The sequence below is a fragment of the Pelophylax lessonae genome (genome assembly GCF_965119305.1).
Source record: "Pelophylax lessonae genome assembly, chromosome: 9".
NCBI lineage: Eukaryota > Metazoa > Chordata > Amphibia > Anura > Ranidae > Pelophylax > Pelophylax lessonae.
Genome location: NC_138776.1, coordinates 1,609,911 through 1,631,916, shown reverse-complemented (window position 1 = coordinate 1,631,916; position 22,006 = coordinate 1,609,911). Strand labels below are relative to the sequence as shown.

The 22,006-nt window shown below is 44.5% G+C and overlaps 1 protein-coding gene across 1 annotated transcript in view; it reads left to right on the top strand.

Moving 5' to 3' along the window:
- Nucleotides 1–6,331: 6,331 nt before the first annotated feature.
- LOC309563257 (uncharacterized protein) overlaps nucleotides 6,332–22,006 on the top strand; it is a gene marked incomplete at its 5' end in the record, with an annotated part of 28,316 nt that continues 12,641 nt past the window's right edge. The window contains 4 exons of the mRNA XM_082267664.1: nucleotides 6,332–6,350; nucleotides 8,118–8,252; nucleotides 12,764–12,997; nucleotides 18,082–18,426. Coding sequence (XP_082123790.1) covers nucleotides 6,332–6,350; nucleotides 8,118–8,252; nucleotides 12,764–12,997; nucleotides 18,082–18,426 — 733 coding nt within the window. The remainder of the gene's footprint in view (nucleotides 6,351–8,117; nucleotides 8,253–12,763; nucleotides 12,998–18,081; nucleotides 18,427–22,006) is intronic.

Sequence of the window (22,006 nt, the reverse complement as noted above, 5' to 3'; positions counted from 1 at the left end):
GCCGCACAACCACAGGCATCAGCATCATGAACCCAATGTAACAAAGACACTAAATACAAGGAGCAAATATCAAAGCTCAATACAGACATAAAATCATTGTGTTTTACAAAAATATAGAGACAACCCTAAAAAAATATATGAACAGACAAGGGGGGAACGCCTAATCAAAAGGATATTAGGGAAGGATGGATGGAGGAAGGGACTAGATCCAAAAACGAGGTCTGAGAAACCACTGGAGGCCAAGTCTAGAAATTGCCCTGATTCCTCCATTCATCTAAGAGGAACGAATTCAAAAAAGGGGAAAGAACATTCACAAACAATCATATGATATAATAAAGATACATTGAAACAGAATATGTGTTTTATGATCTGGTGTTCAAAAAAAGGGGGGGGGGGAGGAAAAAAGATGGAGAAAGGAAGAAAAGAGAAGGAAAGCAGCACCTGAAAAGTAAGAGACCCCGTTACCATGACTACACTAATACTGGGAGGAATAAATCATCGCTGATATCACTATAGATTTTTATACGACAGGATTTCATTCAGACCAGGCGGTGTTGTTGCGTTTAAACGTTCTATCCATAGAACTTCTTTTTGCAATATTTTTTTATCCCAGTTTTTTTTTTTTTTTTCTTTGACATTTATTAATTTGTTTTGATATTTTTTATGTCCTGCACCTGTGGTGACACACATACGTATATACGTTTTTTAATAATTTCTAATAAAATATTCTAATTTTATGACTTAACTGAGGGCTCAGAAGTAGAGTCAGTCAGGAGGGAGCAGAGGACTGAAGGCAGCTGTAGTGTCAGCAGCGACAGTAGGTCCACAATGTCAATTGGCAGGTCTGTGCGGGAGAACCTCAGACCAAACAGGAATAAACATAACCGCCAATTGCGCTTAACTTCCTTAAAACTAAGAGGGGTATATGCTAATGCCAGGAGCCTAGCTAATAAAATGGATGAGTTGGAAATGTTAGTACATGAGGAGGACATAGACATTGTGGGAATAACAGAGACTTGGTTCGACCCCTCACATGACTGGCTGGCCAATATCCAAGGGTATTCGGTGTACCGGAAGGACAGGGTAGGAAAAAGAGGGGGAGGGGTATGTCTCTATGTCAAGAACAATATAAAGGTGACAGAAAGGAGTGACATTACGGATGGGATGAGCATGGATTTAGAATCTGTGTGGGTTGAACTCCATAGGGAAGGAGAAAAGGGGAAAGTAATTGTGGGGGTTTGCTATAGGCCACCTAACCAAGGGGAGGAGGTAGAGCTGGAATTTTTAGCACTAATGGGTAAAGTGGCAAAATTGGGATCAGTCATCGTATTGGGGGACTTCAATTATCCTGACATTGACTGGGAAGAGGGGACTGCACACTCACAAAAGGCCCGGCTATTCACTGAAACCTTACTGGATAATTACACGTCACAGTTGGTGGATTCCCCTACTAGAGAAAATGCAGTCCTGGATCTATTGATCACTAATGACCCAGACATAATCTCGGAGGTAGGAGTCCAGGACAACCTGGGCTCTAGCGATCACAGGATGATCACATTTAGTGGAAATAACAATATAACAAGACAAGTGGGGAACATAAGAACCCTAAACTTCAGAAGGGCAAACTTTCCAAAATTGTACTCAATGATGGAAAGGGTAAACTGGGACCAAACCCTGGGATCCCTGACCACAGAGGAAAAATGGGAATGCTTTAGGAACATATTAGGCAAAGGCATCTTGCAGTGCATTCCTATGGGAAATAAATTTAGAAGAGACAAAGCCAAACCTGGCTGGCTAAACTGTAGCGTCAAAAAACTTATTAGGGGGAAAAAATTGGCCTTCAAGAAGTATAAATCAGAGGGCACAGTATCGGCTTTCGAGCAATACAAGGAGGCAAATAAGAAAAGTAAACAAGAAATCAAGATGGCTAAAATCAACTTTGAGAGACAAATAGCAGAGGATAGTAAAAAAAACCCAAAGAAATTCTTTAAATATATCAACAGCAAAAAAACTAGGGCAGAGCATATTGCACACATAATTAGCGATGATGGGGGGATGGTTACAGAGGACACTGAAAAAGCAACCGTGCTGAATGCTTTTTTCTCGTCAGTCTTTACACAGGAAAAGGAGGGGTACACTGACCATGACTGTATGGGGTACACTGACCATGACTGTATGGGGTACACTGACCATGACTGTATGGTTAGTAGTAATAAACAGGACTTGCCACCATGGCTAACAGAGGGGGAAATCAGGGAAAGGCTGGATAAACTTAACACAAACAAATCACCAGGACCGGATGGCATACATCCGAGAGTACTCAAGGAACTCAGTAAAGTTATATCGAGACCACTGTTCCTGATCTTTGCTGACAGTATTAGGACAGGAGATGTACCAGGGGATTGGAAGAAAGCTAACGTGATTCCAATATTCAAAAAGGGCCAGAGGCATATCCCGGGAAATTATAGGCCTGTCAGTCTGACATCAGTAGTATGTAAACTTCTGGAGGGGATGATAAGGGACTATATCGTAGAGTTTGCTAAGGACAACAACATCATCAGCAGTAATCAGCACGGGTTTACAAATGGGCGTTCTTGTCAAACCAATCTCCTAACATTCTACGAGGAGGTGAGCTGTGAGCTAGATAGGGGGAGACCAGTGGATGTGGTGTACTTGGATTTCGCTAAGGCGTTTGATACAGTTCCCCACAAGCGCTTAATTTATAAAATAAGGTCTGCAGGTATCGATAGCAGGGTTTGCTCTTGGATACGGAACTGGCTAAAAAGGCGTGTCCAAAGGATAGTAATAAACAGCGCATACTCAGACTGGTCTGAGGTGGTAAGCGGGGTCCCCCAAGGCTCAGTCTTGGGACCAACCTTGTTCAATTTATTCATAAACAGCATTGAGGACGGGATCAGTAGTTCGATATCAGTTTTTGCAGATGACACAAAATTGGGCAGGGCAATAACTGCACAGCATGAAGCAGATATTCTACAGAATGACCTGGACAAAATAACAGAGTGGGCAACAACATGGCAAATGAGGTTTAACGTGGAGAAGTGTAAGGTTTTGCACTTGGGGACTAAAAACATAAAAACACAATACACGTTAGGAGGGGAGCCCTTGGGGGAATCAAAAATGGAGAAGGATCTGGGAGTCTTGGTTGATGATAGATTAGGAAACAGCATGCAATGTCAAGCGGCAGCTTCCAAAGCCATCAGAATATTAGCATGCATAAAGAAAGGGATGCATTCCAGAGATAAGACTATAATCCTTCCACTTTATAAAACTCTGGTCCGACCGCATCTGGAGTATTCCGTCCAGTTCTGGTCGCCAGTCCTCAGGAGGGATGTGTTGGAGCTGGAGAGAGTCCAGAGAAGGGCAACTAAACTAATTAGGGGATTGGAGGACCTTGACTATGAAGAGCGTCTACAATCGCTCGATTTATTCTCCCTGGAGAAGAGACGTCTGAGGGGGGACATGATAGCAATTTATAAATATCTTAATGGGGATCCCAGCTTAGAAAAAAAGCTGTTCATTCGAAGGGATTGCATGAGGACTCGAGGGCAAACAATGCGATTAGAGGAGAAGCGTTTTAACCTCAGGCAACGCGGGGGGTTCTTTACTGTTAGGGCAACAAGATTGTGGAATTCTCTACCACAAGAGGTGGTTTCTGCGGGTAGTATGGTGGCTTTCAAAAGACTCTTAGACTTACATCTCAAGGATCAGAACATTCAGGGGTATGTGAGATGATTACAGCCACACACACCTACACAGGTTGAACTAGATGGACTATTGTCTTTATTCAACCTCACCTACTATGTAACTATGTAACTATGTAACTGTCTGGTTGTCAGTGCCAATAAAGTCCATTTGCTCTCACCCCTCCCATACACATCCTTGAGATGTTTCTACAACTTGATTGGAGTCCACCTGTGGTAAATTCAGTTGATTGGATAATGATTTGGAAAGGCACACACCTGTCTATAGAAGGTCCCACAGTTATCAGTGCATGTCAGAGCACAAAACAAGCCATGAAGTCCAAGGAATTGTCTGTAGACCTCGGAGACAGGATTGTATGGAGGCACAGATCGGGGGAAGGGTACAGAAACATTTCTGTAGCATTGAAGGTCCCAATGAGCACAGTGGCCTCCATCATCTGTAAATGGAAGAAGTTTGGAACCACCAGGACTCTTCATAGAGCGGCCGCCCGGCCAAACTGAGCGATCAGGGGAGGGGGGCCTTAGTCAGGGAGGTGACCAAGAACCCGATGGTCACTCTGACAGAGCTCCAGCGCTTCTCTGTGGAGAGAGGAGAAACTTCCAGAAGAACATCCATCTCTGCACCACTCCACCAATCAGGCCTGTGTGGGTGTGGCCAGACGGAAGCCACTCCTCAGTAAAAGTCACATGACAGCCCGCCTGGAGTTTACCAAAAGTCACCTGAAGGACTCTCAGACCATGAGGAACAAAATTCTCTGCTCTGATGAAACAAAGATTGAACTCTTTGGCCTGAATGGCAAGCGTCATGTCTGGAGGAAACCAGGCACCGCCCATCACCTGACCAATACCATCCCTACTGTGAAGCATGGTGGTGGCATCATACTGTGGGGACGTTTTTCAGGGGAGGAACTGGGAGACTAGTCAGGATGGAGGGAAAGATGAATGCAGCAATGTACAGAGACATCCTTGATGAAAACCTTCTCCAGAGCGCTCTGGACCTCAGACTGGGGCGAAGGTTCATCTTCCAACAGGACAACGACCCTAAGCACACAGCCAAGATAACAAAGGAGTGACTATGGGACAACTCTGTGAATGTCCTTGAGTGGCCCAGCCAGAGCCCAGACTTGAACCCGATTGAACATCTCTGGAGAGATCTGAAAATGGCTGAGCACCGACCCTCCCCCATCCAACCTGATGGAGCTTGGGAGGTCCTGCAAAGAAGAATGGGAGAAACTGCCCAAAAATAGGAGTGCCAAGCTTGTAGCATCATACTCAGAAATACTGGAGGCTGGAATTGGTGCCAAAGGAGCTTCACCAAAGTATTGGGCAAAGGGTGTGAATACTTATGTACATTGGATTATTTTCCTTTTTTATTTTTAATAAATTTGCAAAGATTTCAAACTTCTCTCACGTTGTCATTATGGGGGAGGGGTTTGTAGAATTTTGAGGAAAATAATGAATGGAATCCATGTTGGAATAAGGCTGTAATATAACAAAATGTGGAAGAAGTGAAGCGCTGTGAATACTTTTCGGATGCTCTGTACATGGTATAGTTATTTGTTGAGGAGGAGGGAATGCAGGCATGGCTGTGTGTGCTGGGGGGGGGGGGTAGAATATTGAGAGTGTGGGGATATAAAAATGATAAGGAGGGGTGAGGAAGAGTGAGAGCGTGGGGGGGGGGGGGGGGTGATGGAGAAGTGAGGCAGAGTGGTGAGTGAGTGTGTAAGATTATGTAGTGGTGGTGCCCATCCTGTAGGAAGGAAGAGATGTAGGGTAGGTGAGGTGAGAGCGGTGGTGAAGAAGGGGTTAAGTGGAAAGAGGGGGGATCCTTCAAAGTGGTGAGCGGGGGTAATAGGGCAGAATGATGAGCGTACAGGTGGGCATGCGACAGAACACTGGCGGTGAGGGGTGCAGGGATCCTGCGCATGCAGGATAGTGACCAGTCTGTGCTGCCACTACCACACGAGTGGGACTTTCCTGACATATTTCTGACATCACAATTTGGCAGTGAGATCCTGCACATGTGCAGTAAGAGCAGTAGAGCAAGGTCATATGTTGGGTGAGTAATCCTCTGCCCTTAGTAAAAATGTCTGACAGCAGAGAAGCTCTGGACAACGTTCAAATGGCTGCATATGAATAAGCACAGAAAAAAGTCCATAAAGGGCCACTAATGGTGTGTCTGCCCAATATCAAAGTGGATAAAAGTGCATAAAGGTGCTTAAAGATAGGGATGGCCACCAACGTCAAATGCTGAAAAATAGGGATGGCCACCAACGTCAAATGCTTAAAAATAGGGATGGCCACCAACGTCAAATGCTTAACAATAGGGATGGCCACCAACGTCAAATGCTTAACAATAGGGATGGCCACCAACGTCAAATGCTTAACAATAGGGATGGCCACCAACGTCAAATGCTTAAAAATAGGGATGGCCACCAACGTCAAATGCTTAAAAATAGGAATGGCCACCAACGTCAAATGCTTAAAAATAGGAATGGCCACCAACGTCAAATGCTTAAAAATAGGAATGGCCACCAACGTCAAAATCAAACCACCTTGGGTGAATAGGGTCGCTTACCAAACATTGTGGACCCAACTACTCTACAGTAATGGATCACACAGGCAGAGGTAAGTAGATGTTCACCAGGAAAGATGAATCTCTCTGATGTCTCTGGGGACTGGAACACTCCAAACACCACAATTCTGGTGTGGACAAAACTTGAACCTGGACCCCCTGTCACTCTCAGAATGGATTTACATGTAAACATACACCAAGCAGTCGCACATCCTGTAACACCATCTTCAACTAATTTATTTAAAAGTGAAAACAACCTTCATGAATAGAAGGTAAGCACTTGTTACAATAATGCAATGGACCCTGACACGTTTCGTCACCTATGACATCCTCATGAGATATTGCACGGGTACACCATAAGTGGCCCTTTATGGACTATAAGTTATGGACTTTTTTCTTTGCTTTTTCTTCAACACGTAAGTGTTACTTTGTGAATTTTTTTTTTTTAATACGTAGGGATTTTTTATGTGTTTTTGTTGCTAGTTGTGATGTTTACTTGGCACTCACACTTTTGTATTTCTAATTTTTCACAATAATTGTCAATTGTGGTGCTTGCAGCTCTCCTTATACATCAGCGCGGTAATCCTTTTGTATTTTAGCTTGCATATATTCAGTTTGAATTACAAATTAGGAGAGCAACCTAAGTTGACAAAACAGCTCCTCTATAGTGTTGTCACCCTAGGACAGTGATGGGGAACCTTGGCACCCCAGATGATATAGTCCGGTGATGGAGAACATTGGCACCCCAGATGATATAGTCCGGTGATGGAGAACATTGGCACCCCAGATGATATAGTCCGGTGATGGAGAACATTGGCACTCCAGATGATATAGTCCGGTGATGGAGAACATTGGCACCCCAGATGATATAGTCCGGTGATGGAGAACATTGGCACCCCAGATGGTATAGTCCGGTGATGGAGAACATTAGCACCCCAGATGATATAGTCCGGTGATGGAGAACATTGGCACCCCAGATGATATAGTCCAGTGATGGAGAACATTGGCACCCCAGATGTTTTAGAACTACATTTCCCATGGTGCTCCACTACAATGCAGATTGCATGAGCATCATGGGAAATGTAATTCCAAAACATCTGGGGTGCCAATGTTCTCCATCACTGGACTATATCATCTGGGGTGCCAATGTTCTCCATCACCGGACTATATCATCTGGGGTGCTAATGTTCTCCATCACCGGACTATACCATCTGGGGTGCCAATGTTCTCCATCAACGGACTATACCATCTGGGGTGCCAATGTTCTCCATCACCGGACTATATCATCTGGGGTGCCAATGTTCTCCATCACCGGACTATATCATCTGGGGTGCTAATGTTCTCCATCACCGGACTATACCATCTGGGGTGCTAATGTTCTCCATCACCGGACTATATCATCTGGGGTGCTAATGTTCTCCATCACCGGACTATACCATCTGGGGTGCCAATCTTCTCCATTACCGGACTATATCATCTGGGGTGCCAATGTTCTCCATCACCGGACTATACCATCTGGGGTGCCAAGGTTTCCCATCACTGCCCTATGATATTAAGGGGTCAATTTATAAAACATTCATTGGCCAAATGTCAGACCCATTCCTGTAAATTGGCCAAAATTGTTCCAATAGATTAACTCCTGTATCATGAGCTCCTCCTAGTGGCCAAAATGTGGTATACTTTCTCATTAAGGTAGAGCAGACGACATTGCAAATAATTATTTAATATTGTGAGAAAAGGAAGGATTGGGAAACAAGGATTTTTGGGGCACGGCATAATCTTAATCATATTTAATATTGTGCAATTTTTCTTTTTTACAGAGCAAGAACGTTTCACTGTTCCAAATGACTCTACAAATGATTTGCAGATAACTAAATTAACCCCCGATGATTCCGGCATTTACACTTGTCAGAAGAACACACAGTCACAAACAGTCCAACTTCTAGTCCTCCAAGGTACGGCCTGGATGAGTGGGGGATGGTAGGATTCATGTGTTTGTGATGTAAACCTCAGTGGGTACATATACACTGTGTATATATATATCTACATACAGCGATGAAAATAATAATTTGATCCCTGCAGATTTTGTTACATAGAAATGGCGGGTGTATAATTTTTATCATAGATGTATTTTATATGATAGAGACAGAATATCAACCAAAAATCCAGAAAAACACATGATACAAATGTTATAAATGGAGTCGCAGTTCAGGGAGTAAAATAAGTATTTGATCCCCTTAGTAGTTGGTGGAGAAATCCTTGTTGGAAGCACAGAGGTCAGACGTTTCTTGTAGATGGAAGCACAGAGGTCAGACGTTTCTTGTAGTTGGAAGCACAGAGGTCAGACGTTTCTTGTAGATGGAAGCACAGAGGTCAGACGTTTCTTGTAGTTGGAAGCACAGAGGTCAGACGTTTCTTGTAGTTGGAAGCACAGAGGTCAGACGTTTCTTGTAGATGGAAGCACAGAGGTCAGACGTTTCTTGTAGATGGAAGCACAGAGGTCAGACGTTTCTTGTAGTTGGGAAGCACAGAGGTCAGACGTTTCTTGTAGTTGGGAAGCACAGAGGTCAGACGTTTCTTGTAGATGGAAGCACAGAGGTCAGACGTTTCTTGTAGATGGAAGCACAGAGGTCAGACGTTTCTTGTAGATGGAAGCACAGAGGTCAGACGTTTCTTGTAGATGGAAGCACAGAGGTCAGACGTTTCTTGTAGATGGGAGCACAGAGGTCAGATGTTTCCTGTAGATGGAAGCACAGAGGTCAGACGTTTCTTGTAGATGGAAGCACAGAGGTCAGACGTTTCTTGTAGATGGAAGCACAGAGGTCAGACGTTTCTTGTAGATGGAAGCACAGAGGTCAGACGTTTCTTGTAGATGGAAGCACAGAGGTCAGACGTTTCTTGTAGATGGAAGCACAGAGGTCAGACGTTTCTTGTAGTTGGGGTCACAGAGGTCAGACGTTTCTTGTAGATGGAAGCACAGAGGTCAGACGTTTCTTGTAGTTGGAAGCACAGAGGTCAGACGTTTCTTGTAGATGGAAGCACAGAGGTCAGACGTTTCTTGTAGATGGAAGCACAGAGGTCAGACGTTTCTTGTAGATGGAAGCACAGAGGTCAGACGTTTCTTGTAGTTGGAAGCACAGAGGTCAGACGTTTCTTGTAGATGGAAGCACAGAGGTCAGACGTTTCTTGTAGTTGGGAAGCACAGAGGTCAGACATTTCTTGTAGATGGAAGCACAGAGGTCAGACGTTTCTTGTAGATGGAAGCACAGAGGTCAGACGTTTCCTGTAGATGGAAGCACAGAGGTCAGACGTTTCTTGTAGTTGGAAGCACAGAGGTCAGACGTTTCTTGTAGTTGGGAAGCACAGAGGTCAGACGTTTCTTGTAGTTGGAAGCACAGAGGTCAGACGTTTCTTGTAGTTGGGAAGCACAGAGGTCAGACGTTTCTTGTAGTTGGGAAGCACAGAGGTCAGACGTTTCTTGTAGTTGGAAGCACAGAGGTCAGACGTTTCCTGTAGATGGAAGCACAGAGGTCAGACGTTTCTTGTAGATGGGAGCACAGAGGTCAGATGTTTCTTGTAGATGGAAGCACAGAGGTCAGACATTACTTGTAGTTGGGAAGCACAGAGGTCAGACGTTTCTTGTAGTTGGAAGCACAGAGGTCAGACGTTTCTTGTAGTTGGGAAGCACAGAGGTCAGACGTTTCTTGTAGTTGGGGGTCACAGAGGTCAGACGTTTCTTGTAGTTGGGAAGCACAGAGGTCAGATGTTTCTTGTAGTTGGGAAGCACAGAGGTCAGACGTTTCCTGTAGATGGAAGCACAGAGGTCAGACGTTTCTTGTAGATGGAAGCACAGAGGTCAGACATTTCTTGTAGATGGGAGCACAGAGGTCAGATGTTTCCTGTAGATGGAAGCACAGAGGTCAGACGTTTCTTGTAGATGGAAGCACAGAGGTCAGACGTTTCTTGTAGATGGAAGCACAGAGGTCAGACGTTTCTTGTAGTTGGGAAGCACAGAGGTCAGACGTTTCTTGTAGTTGGAAGCACAGAGGTCAGACGTTTCTTGTAGATGGAAGCACAGAGGTCAGACGTTTCTTGTAGTTGGGAAGCACAGAGGTCAGACGTTTCTTGTAGATGGAAGCACAGAGGTCAGACGTTTCTTGTAGATGGAAGCACAGAGGTCAGACGTTTCTTGTAGTTGGAAGCACAGAGGTCAGACGTTTCTTGTAGTTGGAAGTACAGAGGTCAGACGTTTCTTGTAGATGGGAAGCACAGAGGTCAGACGTTTCTTGTAGTTGGAAGCACAGAGGTCAGACGTTTCTTGTAGTTGGCCCCCAGGTTTGCACACATCTCAGGAGGGATTTTGGTCCACTCTTCTTTACAGATCTTCTCTAAATCCTTAAGGATTCTTGGCTGTCTCTTGGCAACTTAAAGTTTCAGCTCCTCCATACATTTTCTATAGGATGAAGGTCTGGAGACTGGCTAGGCCTCTCCATGACTTTAATGTGCTTCTTCTTGAGCCTCTCCTTTGTTGCCTTGGCGGTATGTTTTGGGTCATTGTCATGCTGGAAGACCCATCCATGGCCCATCTTCAGTGTTCTGGCTGAGGGAAGAAGATTCTCATCCAGGATTTTACAATACATGGCCCCGCCCATTGGCCCCTCAATGCAGCAAAGTCAGTCTGTACTTTTATCAGAGAAACAGCCCCAAACCATCATGTTTCCACCACGGTGCTTGGCTGTAGGGAAGGTGTCTGTACGGAACACCCTAAGGCGTTCTTAGGGTCATAGTCAGCCTTTTTCTTCCTCCAAACACGGCAAGTCCAGTTAATTCCAAAGAGCTCGATTTTGGTCTCATCTGACCACAGCACTTTCTCCCAATCCTTCTCTGAATCACTTAGAAGTTCATCGGCATTTGCTCTACATGTGCCTCCTTAAGAAGGGGGAATCACTGTGTTTAGAGGAAGAAAAATGCTGACTATTACCCTAAGAACACCTTCCCTACCGTCCCCGTCCCTACAATCACCGTCCCTACAGTCACCTTCCCTACAGTCACCTTCCCTACAGTCACCATCCCTACAATCACCTTCCCTACAGTCACTGTCCCTACAGTCCCCATCCCTACAGTCCCCATTCCTACAGTCACCTTCCCTACAGTCCCCGTCCCTACAATCACCGTCCCTACAGTCACCATTCCTACAGTCCCCGTCCCTACAATCACCGTCCCTACAGTCACCGTCCCTACAGTCACCATCCCTACAGTCACCGTCCCTACAGTCACCTTCCCTACAGTCACTGTCCCTACAGTCCCCATCCCTACAGTCACCATTCCTACAGTCACCTTCCCTACAGTCACCTTCCCTACAGTCACCTTCCCTACAGTCACTTACCCTACAGTCACCTTCCCTACAGTCACCTTCCCTACAGTCACCATCCCTACAGTCACTTACCCTACAGTCACCTTCCCTACAGTCACCGTCCCTACAGTCACCATCCCTACAGTCACCATCCCTACAGTCACCTTCCCTACAGTCAGCGTCCCTACAGTCAGCGTCCCTACAGTCACCACCCCTACAGTCACCATCCCTACAGTCACCGTCCCTACAGTCACCATCCCTACAGTCACTATCCCTACAGTCACTATCCCTACAGTCACCATCCCTACAGTCACCATCTCTACAGTCACCTTCCCTACAGTCACCGTCCCTACAGTCACCGTCCCTACAGTCACCATCCCTACAGTCACCGTCCCTACAGTCACCATCCCTACAGTCACCGTCCCTACAGTCACCATCCCTACAGTCACCTTCCCTACAGTCACCATCCCTACAGTCACCGTCCCTACAGTCACCGTCCCTACAGTCACGGCAGAATTTTAAAATAAAATGGCATAGGGTCCTCCCCAAAATCCATAACAGACCCTTATCTATGCATGCAGCCTGGCAGGCCAGGAAAGGGGGGGGGGTAGAGCGAGCACCCCCCCTCCTGAACCTTACCTGGCTGCTTGCCCTCAACATGGGGAGGATGCTTTGGGGTGCCCCCCCAAAGCACCTTGTTCCCATTTTGATGGGGACAAGGGCCTCTTCCCGACAACCCTGGGCTGTGGTTGTGGGGGTCTGCAGGTGCGGGGCTTATAGGAATCTGGAAGCCCCCTTTAACAAGGGGGCCCCCAGATCCTGGCCTCCCCCCATGTGAACTTATTTTACTGGATTTTTGGTTGATATTCTGTCTCTATCATATAAAATACACCTATGATAAAAATTATACACCCGCCATTTCTCTGTAATCTGCAGGGATCAAATCTTTATTTTCCCGCACTGTATATTTATTTAATATTTTTTTCTGTGATGTTTAATTTAGAAATAAATCTTTGGGGTTTGGAATCGCGTTACATTTTGTGTATGTTCCTAATCTCAGGAATAGTTTTTTTCTTCTTCAGAATAATCCTCCTCTCTGATTTTTTTTCATAGTGGAGACCGTTCCTTCCATGATCCTCCTGGCATCGGAAAATCTAATGCTGACCATTAAATCCCTGCCTGAAATGGATCTCACCGTGTCCTGGTGGAAAAATCAAGGGAAGATCGCAGATGGACCGGTCCTGAAGAAGGACAACGTGCAGATAGAGGACCGAGGGACCTACAAAGCCCAAGTAGATATGGGCAATGGACTGGAAAAAGCCATTGAATTTCCAATAGAAGTCAATGGTAATGTATCCCGATTATAAACTCGTTTCCTTTACCGGTAATCTGTTGGGCAGATATTTAAAAAAAATAATAAGTGAATTATTAATAATAATAATAATAATAATAATAATAATAATATATTATCCACTTGCTGACTGCAATACATACAGTATATATATATACGTTGCGGTTTGATGGATTTAGCTATCAGCAGTTTTTTTGTTTATTTTAGCCAGCTGGCTTTCTAATAGAAGCGATCTGAGCAGCTAACTAGCCACTGGAATGCATTTAGAAGCGGCGGGATGGGTGTCCCCCCCCCCACTCCCGCCGCTCACTGCTCACCATTTTTACCAGCACGCCCAAGAAACGATCCGACGATGCAGCTGGCTTGTCACAGAGGAAAATAGAGACCAGATCCTCTCCGATCGCCACTATGGCCTTGGAGGACCAGGGTGACGTTATGACGTCATGACGTCACTTCCGATCTAGGGAAGTAAACTTTTTTTTTTTTAATAGTAAAAGATAATTTTTTTTTTGATCTTTTGCTTCTCAAAGGTAAATGAGAGATTTGAGGTCTTTTTGACCCCAGAGCTCTCCATAAAGAGGCCCTGTCATGCTTATTTTTATTACAAGGGAGGTTTACATTCCTGGTATTAGGAATAAAAGTGATCAAAAAAATTTAAGGGACAGTGTAAAAAAAAAAAAAAAAGGGGGGGGGGAGCCCCCATTCCTCTGTGTTTGCGCGCAGAAGCGAACACATATATAAGTTGTGCACGCATATGTAAATGGTATTCGCAGCACACATGTGAGGTATCGCCGCCATCGTTAGAGCGAGAGCAATATTTTTAGTGCTAGACCTCCTCTGTAACCCTAAACTGGTGACCTGTAATGATTTTTAAAGATTCACCTATGGAGATTTTTGAAGTGCTGTAGTTTGTGGCCATTCCATTGTGCGCAGTTTTAAAGCGTGACATGTTAGGTATCTATTTCCTCAGCGTAATATCATCTTTTATATTATATAATGTTTTTTATGTTTCATATAAAAAAGTGGGATATATATTGTGTTTTGTTTTTAAATTCATTTTTTATTGCATTTAAAAAAACCGCTGCGCTGTGTGAAATAATAAAAATTGCAACAATCGCCATTTTATTCCCTAGGACAGTGATGGGTAACCTTGGCACCCAGGATGCTTTGGAACTACATTTCCCATAATGCTCAACTACACTGCAAAGGGCATGAGGAAATGTAGTTCCAAAACATCTGGGGTGCCAAGGTTCCCCCATCACTGACCTAGGGTGTCTGCTAAAAGAAATAAAAAGTTTGAGGGTTATAAGTAATTTTCAAGCCAAAAATACTGACTTACAGTGAGGGGAAAAAAATATTTGACCCCCCTGCTGATTTTGTACGTTCGCCCGCTGACAGAGAAATGATCAGTCTATAATTTTATTGGTCGGTTTATTTTACCAGTGAGAGACAGAACAACAAAAATATCCAGAAAAACACTTTCATAAAAGTTATAAATTGATTATTATTAATAATGAGTGAAATAAGTATTTGATCCCCGACCAATCAGCAGATTTCTGGCTCCCAGGTGTCTTCTATACAGGTAACAAGCTGAGATTAGGAGGATTCTCTTATAAGGAGTGCTCCTAATCTCAGCTTGTTACCTGTATAGAAGACACCTGTCCACAGAATCAACCAATCAGATTCCAATCTCTCCACCATGGCCAAGACCAAAGAGCTGTCCAAGGATGTCAGGGAGAAGATTGGAGACCTACACAAGGCTGGAATGGCTACAAGACCATCGCCAAGCAGCTTGGTGAGAGGTGACAACAGAAAATAACTGTCAGTCTCCTCAGTCTGGGGCTCCAGGGAAGATCTCCCCTCATAGAGTTTCAATGATGAGGGAGAACGGTGAGGAATCAGCCCAGAACTACACAGGAGAATCTCCTCAATGATCTCAGCTGGGACCATCGTCACCAAGAAAACAATTGGTAACACTATGCTGTGAAGGACTGAAATCCTGCAGCACCCACAAGGTCCCCCTGCTCAGGAAATCACATGGTACAGCCCGTCTGATGTCTGCTAATGAACATCTGAATGATTCAGAGGAGAACTGGGTGAAAGTGCTGTGGTCAGATGAGACCAAAATCAAGATTTTTGGCATCAACTCAACTCGCCTTGTTTGGAGGAGGAGGAATGCTGCCTATGACCCCAAGAACACCATCCCCCACCGTCATACATGGAGGAGGAAACATTATGCTTTGGGGGTGTTTTTCTGCTAAGGGGACAACTTCACCGCATCAAGGGGACGATGGACGGGGCCATGTACCATCAAATCTTGGGTGAGAACCTCCTTCCCTCAGCCAGGGCATTGAAAATGGGTCATGGATGGGAATTCCAGCATGACAATGACCCAAAACACACAGCCAAGGCAACAAAGGAGTGGCTCAAGAAGAAGCACATTAAGGTCCTGGAGTGGCCTAGCCAGTCTGCAGACATCAATCCCATAGAAAATATGTGGAGGGAGATGAAGGTTGGAGTTACCAAATGTCTTCAAACCTTAATGACTTGGAGAAGATCTGCAAAGAGGAGAAAATCCCTCCTGAGATGTGTGCAAACCTGGAGGCCAACTCCAAGAAACGTCTGACCTCTGTGACTGCCAACAAGGGTTTCCCCACCAACTACTAAGTCATAAAAAGATTTTGCTTGTCTTGCAAACCGCTCTCAATCCAAGGTTTTTCTGTATAACTGTATAAGATATAATCAAATAATAATATTATTATCGTTAAACTATATAAGATATAATATAGATACATATTTATTATAAAAATAATCACGGCCTAGTTGCAGCTATTTTTGGAAACCCAGATGTCCATTTTCCCATCCAGTTACAGTCCTAGGAGTCTATTGTAGTATTCCCCCCCCCCCCCACACACCTCCCCCCGACCCCCCAACCTTTAACCAGTTCCTGTCCAAGGCAATTTTTTCATATTTCACACGTTATAATAATAGTTTTTTTTTTTTTTAGCTAGAAAATTACTTAGAACCCCCAAACATTACAGTGCTTTGCAAAAGTATTCGGCCCCCTTGAACTTTTCAAACTTTTGCCACATTTCAGGCTTCAAACATAAAGATATAAAACTGTAATTTTTTGTGAAGAATCAACAACAAGTGGGACACAATCATAAAGTGGAATGAAATTTATTGGATATTTCAAACTTTGTTAACAAATAAAAAACTGAAAAATTGGGTGTGCAAAATTATTCAGCCCCTTTACTTTCAGTGCAGCAAACTCTCTCCAGAAGTTCAGTGAGGATCTCTGAATGATCCAATGTTGACCTAAATGACTAATGATGATAAATAGAATCCACCTGTGTGTAATCAAGTCTCCGTATAAATGCACCTGCACTGTGATAGTCTCAGAGGTCCGTTTAAAGCGCAGAGAGCATCATGAAGAACAAGGAACACACCAGGCAGGTCCGAGATACTGTTGTGGAGAAGTTTAAAGCCGGATTTGGATACAAAAAGATTTCCCAAGCTTTAAACATCCCAAGGAGCACTGTGCAAGCGATAATATTGAAATGGAAGGAGTATCAGACCACTGCAAATCTACGAAGACCTGGCCGTCCCTCTAAACTTTCAGCTCATACAAGGAGAAGACTGATCAGAGATGCAGCCAAGAGGCCCATGATCACTCTGGATGAACTGCAGAGATCTACAGCTGAGGTGGGAGACTCTGTCCATAGGACAACAATCAGTCGTATACTGCACAAATCTGCCCTTTATGGAAGAGTGGCAAGAAGAAAGACATTTCTTAAAGATATCCATAAAAAGTGTCCTTTAAAGTTTCCCACAAGCCACCTGGGAGACACCAAACATGTGGAAGAAGGGGCTCTGCTCAGATGAAACCAAAATCAAACTTTTTGGCAACAATGTAAAACGTTGTGTTTGGCGTAAAAGCAACACAGCTCATCACCCTGAACACACCATCCCCACTGTGAAACATGGTGGTGGCAGCATCATGGTTTGGGCCTGCTTTTCTTCAGCAGGGACAGGGAGGATGGTTAAAATTGATGGGAAGATGGATGGAGCCAAATACAGGACCATTCTGGAAGAAAACCTGATGGAGTCTGCAAAAGACCTGAGACTGGGACGGAGATTTGTCTTCCAACAAGACAATGATCCAAAACATAAAGCAAAATCTACAATGGAATGGTTCACAAATAAACATATCCAGGTGTTAGAATGGCCAAGTCAAAGTCCAGACCTGAATCCAATGGAGAATCTGTGGAAAGAACTGAAAACTGCTGTTCACAAACGCTCTTCATCCAACCTCACTGAGCTCCAGCTGTTTTGCAAGGAGGAATGGGCAAAAATTTCAGTCTCTCGATGTGCAAAACTGATAGAGACATACCCCAAGCGACTTACAGCTGTAATCGCAGCAAAAGGTGGCGCTACAAAGTATTAACTTAAGGGGGCTGAATAATTTTGCACGCCCAATTTTCCAGTTTTTTATTTGTTAAAAAAGTTTGAAATATCCAATAAATTTCATTCCACTTCATGATTGTCTCCCACTTGTTGTTGATTCTTCACAAAAAATTACAGTTTTATATCTTTATGTTTGAAGCATAAAATGTGGCAGAAGGTCGAAAAGTTCAAGGGGGGCGAATACTTTCGCAAGACATTGTATTTGCTGAAAGCAGAGTCCCTGGAGGAAAAAACGGTGGCCATTGCAATTTTTTATGTCACAGGATATTTGTGCAGTCCTTGTGCATCCTCATATGCTAACAAAGAGCACGCTGATAGGAGGAGAGTGCAGGGTGATAAAGAGATTATTTAATTCGCCTGCTGCTTCCCCTTTAACTGTCCAATCACAGGCTGGGGGAGGGACAAGACCTGTAAGTGCTAATAAACTGTAGCAGGTCTCCTGCCTGTCAGGCAGTTCTGTGTAAATCTCAGGGATGGATGGACAGAACACAGAAAACAGACCCATTTATGTATTTCTATTTGTTATAAATTCAGGAAGGATTTTTCTCTGCCTGTCTATGGCCAGTATATTAGATTTCTCATTTCTATAAATGTTTCCTCCTCCCCCCTCCAGGTTTCTCCCGCTCCCCGTCCATCGTGTACACCTCTGGAAAACGCCCGGTCCTCCTTCCTTGGATCTTCAATTTTAATGTGCGGAGGACTCCCTTAGAAAATCAAGTGAGAGTCGTAGGAGGAAACCTCACCTTTTCCTCCGAGACGATAAAAGGTCTGACGGCGGGTGGCGGAGCCGGGTGCTGGGAGACAAATTGTGATACAAAGTTAACAGAAGAGCAGGCTAAGGACCTGAGCTACAACCTCACCAAGCCTAAAAGTGGCCCCTATCTGATGGAGATCGTCCTACAGCTTGGGAACCGGAAGAGACATCTGACCAGGGAGGTCTGTGTGTCCAACATGACAGGTAAGATGAGCCCGGTATATGGGTCCGCTAGGCTTGGGAGCAAAGGGCTAGATGATGGTGGACGACTGAGAAGCAGCGGGAGGGGGTATCCTCTCCCGCCATCTATAAAAGTGATCCTGCAGCGAATCTTATTCTAGGACCACTTTTATGTGTAAGAGGAGCTCCCGCCCTATAACAAAAAAAATAAAATAGGGGGGTTATGGCAGCTATCTGCTCTCTGCAGCCATAGATAACGTCCAAAGTAGCGACATAAAACTGCGGCAGTGGTTAAATCAGTAATAAGGATGCCGGGGATGCCAAAGTTTACAACCTGTGGGAAACTGTCACATGGTCACAGACCCAACCATGGAAATCCCGCCCCCAAAGCTGCATGAAAACAAAGGGGGCGGGGACACATGCCCATATTTGGACAATGTCTGTGTACAAATATGGACATGTGGCCATAATAAGTCAATGATGTCATCAGCATCCCGCCACTTTGCCACAGGTAGGGGCGGAGAATTCCAAGGCCAAAGCTGATTGGTCCATCTGTCTGCTATGATGTGACATTTTCCCATGGATTTCTACTGAATTGCGTTTGGCCTGAACCTTAGCTACATAGTTACATAGTTACATAGTTAGTGAGGTTGAAAAAAGACATCAGTCCATCCAGTTCAACCTATGATGTGTGTGTGTGTTTGCTGTTAGCCCTACATTGTATACCCCTGTATGTTGTACATTGTATACCTCTGTATGTTGTACATTGTATATCCCTGTATGTTGTACATTGTATACCCCTGTATGTTGTACATTGTATACCCCTGTATGTTGTACATTGTATACCCCTGTATGTTGTACATTGTATACCCCTGTATGTTGTACATTGTATATCCCTGTATGTTGTACATTGTATATCCCTGTATGTTGTACATTGTATACCCCTGTATGTTGTACATTGTATATCCCTGTATGTTGTACATTGTATACCCCTGTATGTTGTACATTGTATACCCCCTGTATGTTGTACATTGTATACCCCCGTATGTTGTACATTGTATACCCCTGTATGTTGTACATTGTATACCCCCTGTATGTTGTACATTGTATACCCCTGTATGTTGTACATTGTATATCCCTGTATGTTGTACATTGTATATCCCTGTATGTTGTACATTGTATACCCCTGTATGTTGTACATTGTATACCCCCTGTATGTTGTACATTGTATACCCCTGTATGTTGTACATCGTATACCCCCTGTATGTTGTACATTGTATACCCCCTGTATGTTGTACATTGTATACCCCTGTATGTTGTACATTGTATACCCCTGTATGTTGTACATTGTATACCCCCTGTATGTTGTACATTGTATACCCCCTGTATGTTGTACATTGTATACCCCCTGTATGTTGTACATTGTATACCCCTGTATGTTGTACATTGTATACCCCTGTATGTTGTACATTGTATATATCCCTGTATGTTGTACATTGTATACCCCTGTATGTTGTACATTGTATACCCTCTGTATGTTGTACATTGTATACCCCCTGTATGTTGTACATTGTATACCCCTGTATGTTGTACATTGTATACCCCCTGTATGTTGTACATTGTATACCCCTGTATGTTGTACATTGTATACCCCTGTATGTTGTACATTGTATACCCCTGTATGTTGTACATTGTATACCCCCTGTATGTTGTACATTGTATACCCCTGTATGTTGTACATTGTATACCCCTGTATGTTGTGGTCTTTAAGGTGCCCATCTAATAGTTTTTTGAAACTATCAATGCTCCCTGCTGATACCACTGCCTGTGGAAGAGAATTCCACATCCTTACTGCTCTTACAGTGAAGAACTCCCTGCGTATTTTAATGTTAAACCGCCTTTCCTCTAGTCTTAGTGAGTGGCCACGTGTCTTATTGTATCTCCTTACTCTGAATAGTTTGTTCCTTATGCCAGGGTCGCCAGTACAGTATTTGTACATTGATATCATATCCCCCCTCAATCGTCTCTTCTCCAGAGAGAATAAGTTCAGTGCTTGTAGTCTTTCTACTAGCTATTAGCTAGTAATATATATATATATATACAGGGCAGTGGTGGGATTCAAAAATTTTAGTAACCAGTTCCGACTTTCCCAGCAGAATGACCAGCGTGCCCCCTTTCAATGCAGTGACCACCGTGCCCCCTTTAATGCAGAATGACCAGCGTGCCCCCTTTAATGCAGAATGACCAGCGTGCCCCCTTTTAATGCAGTGACCAGCGTGCCCCCTTTAATGCACAGTGACCAGCGTGCCCCCTTTCAATGCACAGTGACCAGCGTGCCCCCTTTCAATGCACAGTGACCAGCGTGCTCCCTTTCAATGCACAGTGACCAGCGTGCCCCCCTTTCAATGCACAGTGACCAGCGTGCCCCCTTTCAATGCACAGTGACCACAGCATTGCCCCCAATCATTGCTGAGTGCCAGCATTCCCACCGCAAGACCCATTTACTTACCTCACGGACGGTCATCACGGCAGCTTCTCTTCAGTCCCCAGCTCCCCGCATCTCCTCAGTACTCCCGCCTCCTCGGCCAATGGCACGGCGTTTGCCTTTCGGCCAATCAGGAAGCGGGAGGACCCGCTCCCTGATTGGCCAGGAGGAGGATCCGTGTGACAATAGCGAATTTTCATTCGCTATTGTCACAGAATGGGCGGGCTCGGCCTCGGGGCGCACTGCTCTGCTGCTCCCCGGCCACCAGCTAAGAGGGATCAGCCGGTTCTGCGAACTTGCAGAAAGTTAGCAACCGGTTCCATAGAACCGGTGCGAACCGGCTGAATCCCACCACTGATACAGGGGTTGGGTAAAAATATGAAAACAGCAGCACACCTCCCAACTTTTTGAGATGGGAATGAGGGACACCTATTAGCAAAAGTATGTAGGCATAGAACACACCTCCTGCCACGCCCCCTTAAAGGAGAATTACACATTAAAAAAATGATTAGTTAAACCTACAAGTCCTTTTTTTTTTAATACTATTCCTTAATATTGGCTTTTAAAATTGACAAATTCAGCAATTTAGAAATTGGATGGAAAATTTAGCACTTGGAAACACTTTTTGAAAGATAAAAAAGTGCATTTTATATACAACTGTATAGATCATACCAAAATGAGGGACACATCAGGAGGAAAGAGGGACAGAGGGACTTTGTTCCAAATCAGGGACAGTCCCTCCAAATCAGGGACAGTTGGGAGCTATGCAGCAGGTAAAAGAATGAAATGGTTACCTAATATGGTGTTGGGAATTGCCAAATCTAAGCCTTGGATGGTGGATAATGGAGACTCGGTGACTGCGGCGACCAAGAAAGGTGCGGGACTTTGTCTGGATGCTCATCAAAACACGATTTGACGCCAGCTGTGTGAATCGGAGCATTATGGTCCTGGTAAATGGTGCAGTCTTCCAGAAACAATGTGGGTGCACATGGTCACCCATAATGTGTACATAGTCGCTGGCAGGGACTCTACCTTTCAACGCAGCTCCCAACTGAGGGGGAGGGCCCAGGTCCAGGTTCAGTTGCATCCGGTTCAAGAGGTCATTGTCAAGTATATCAA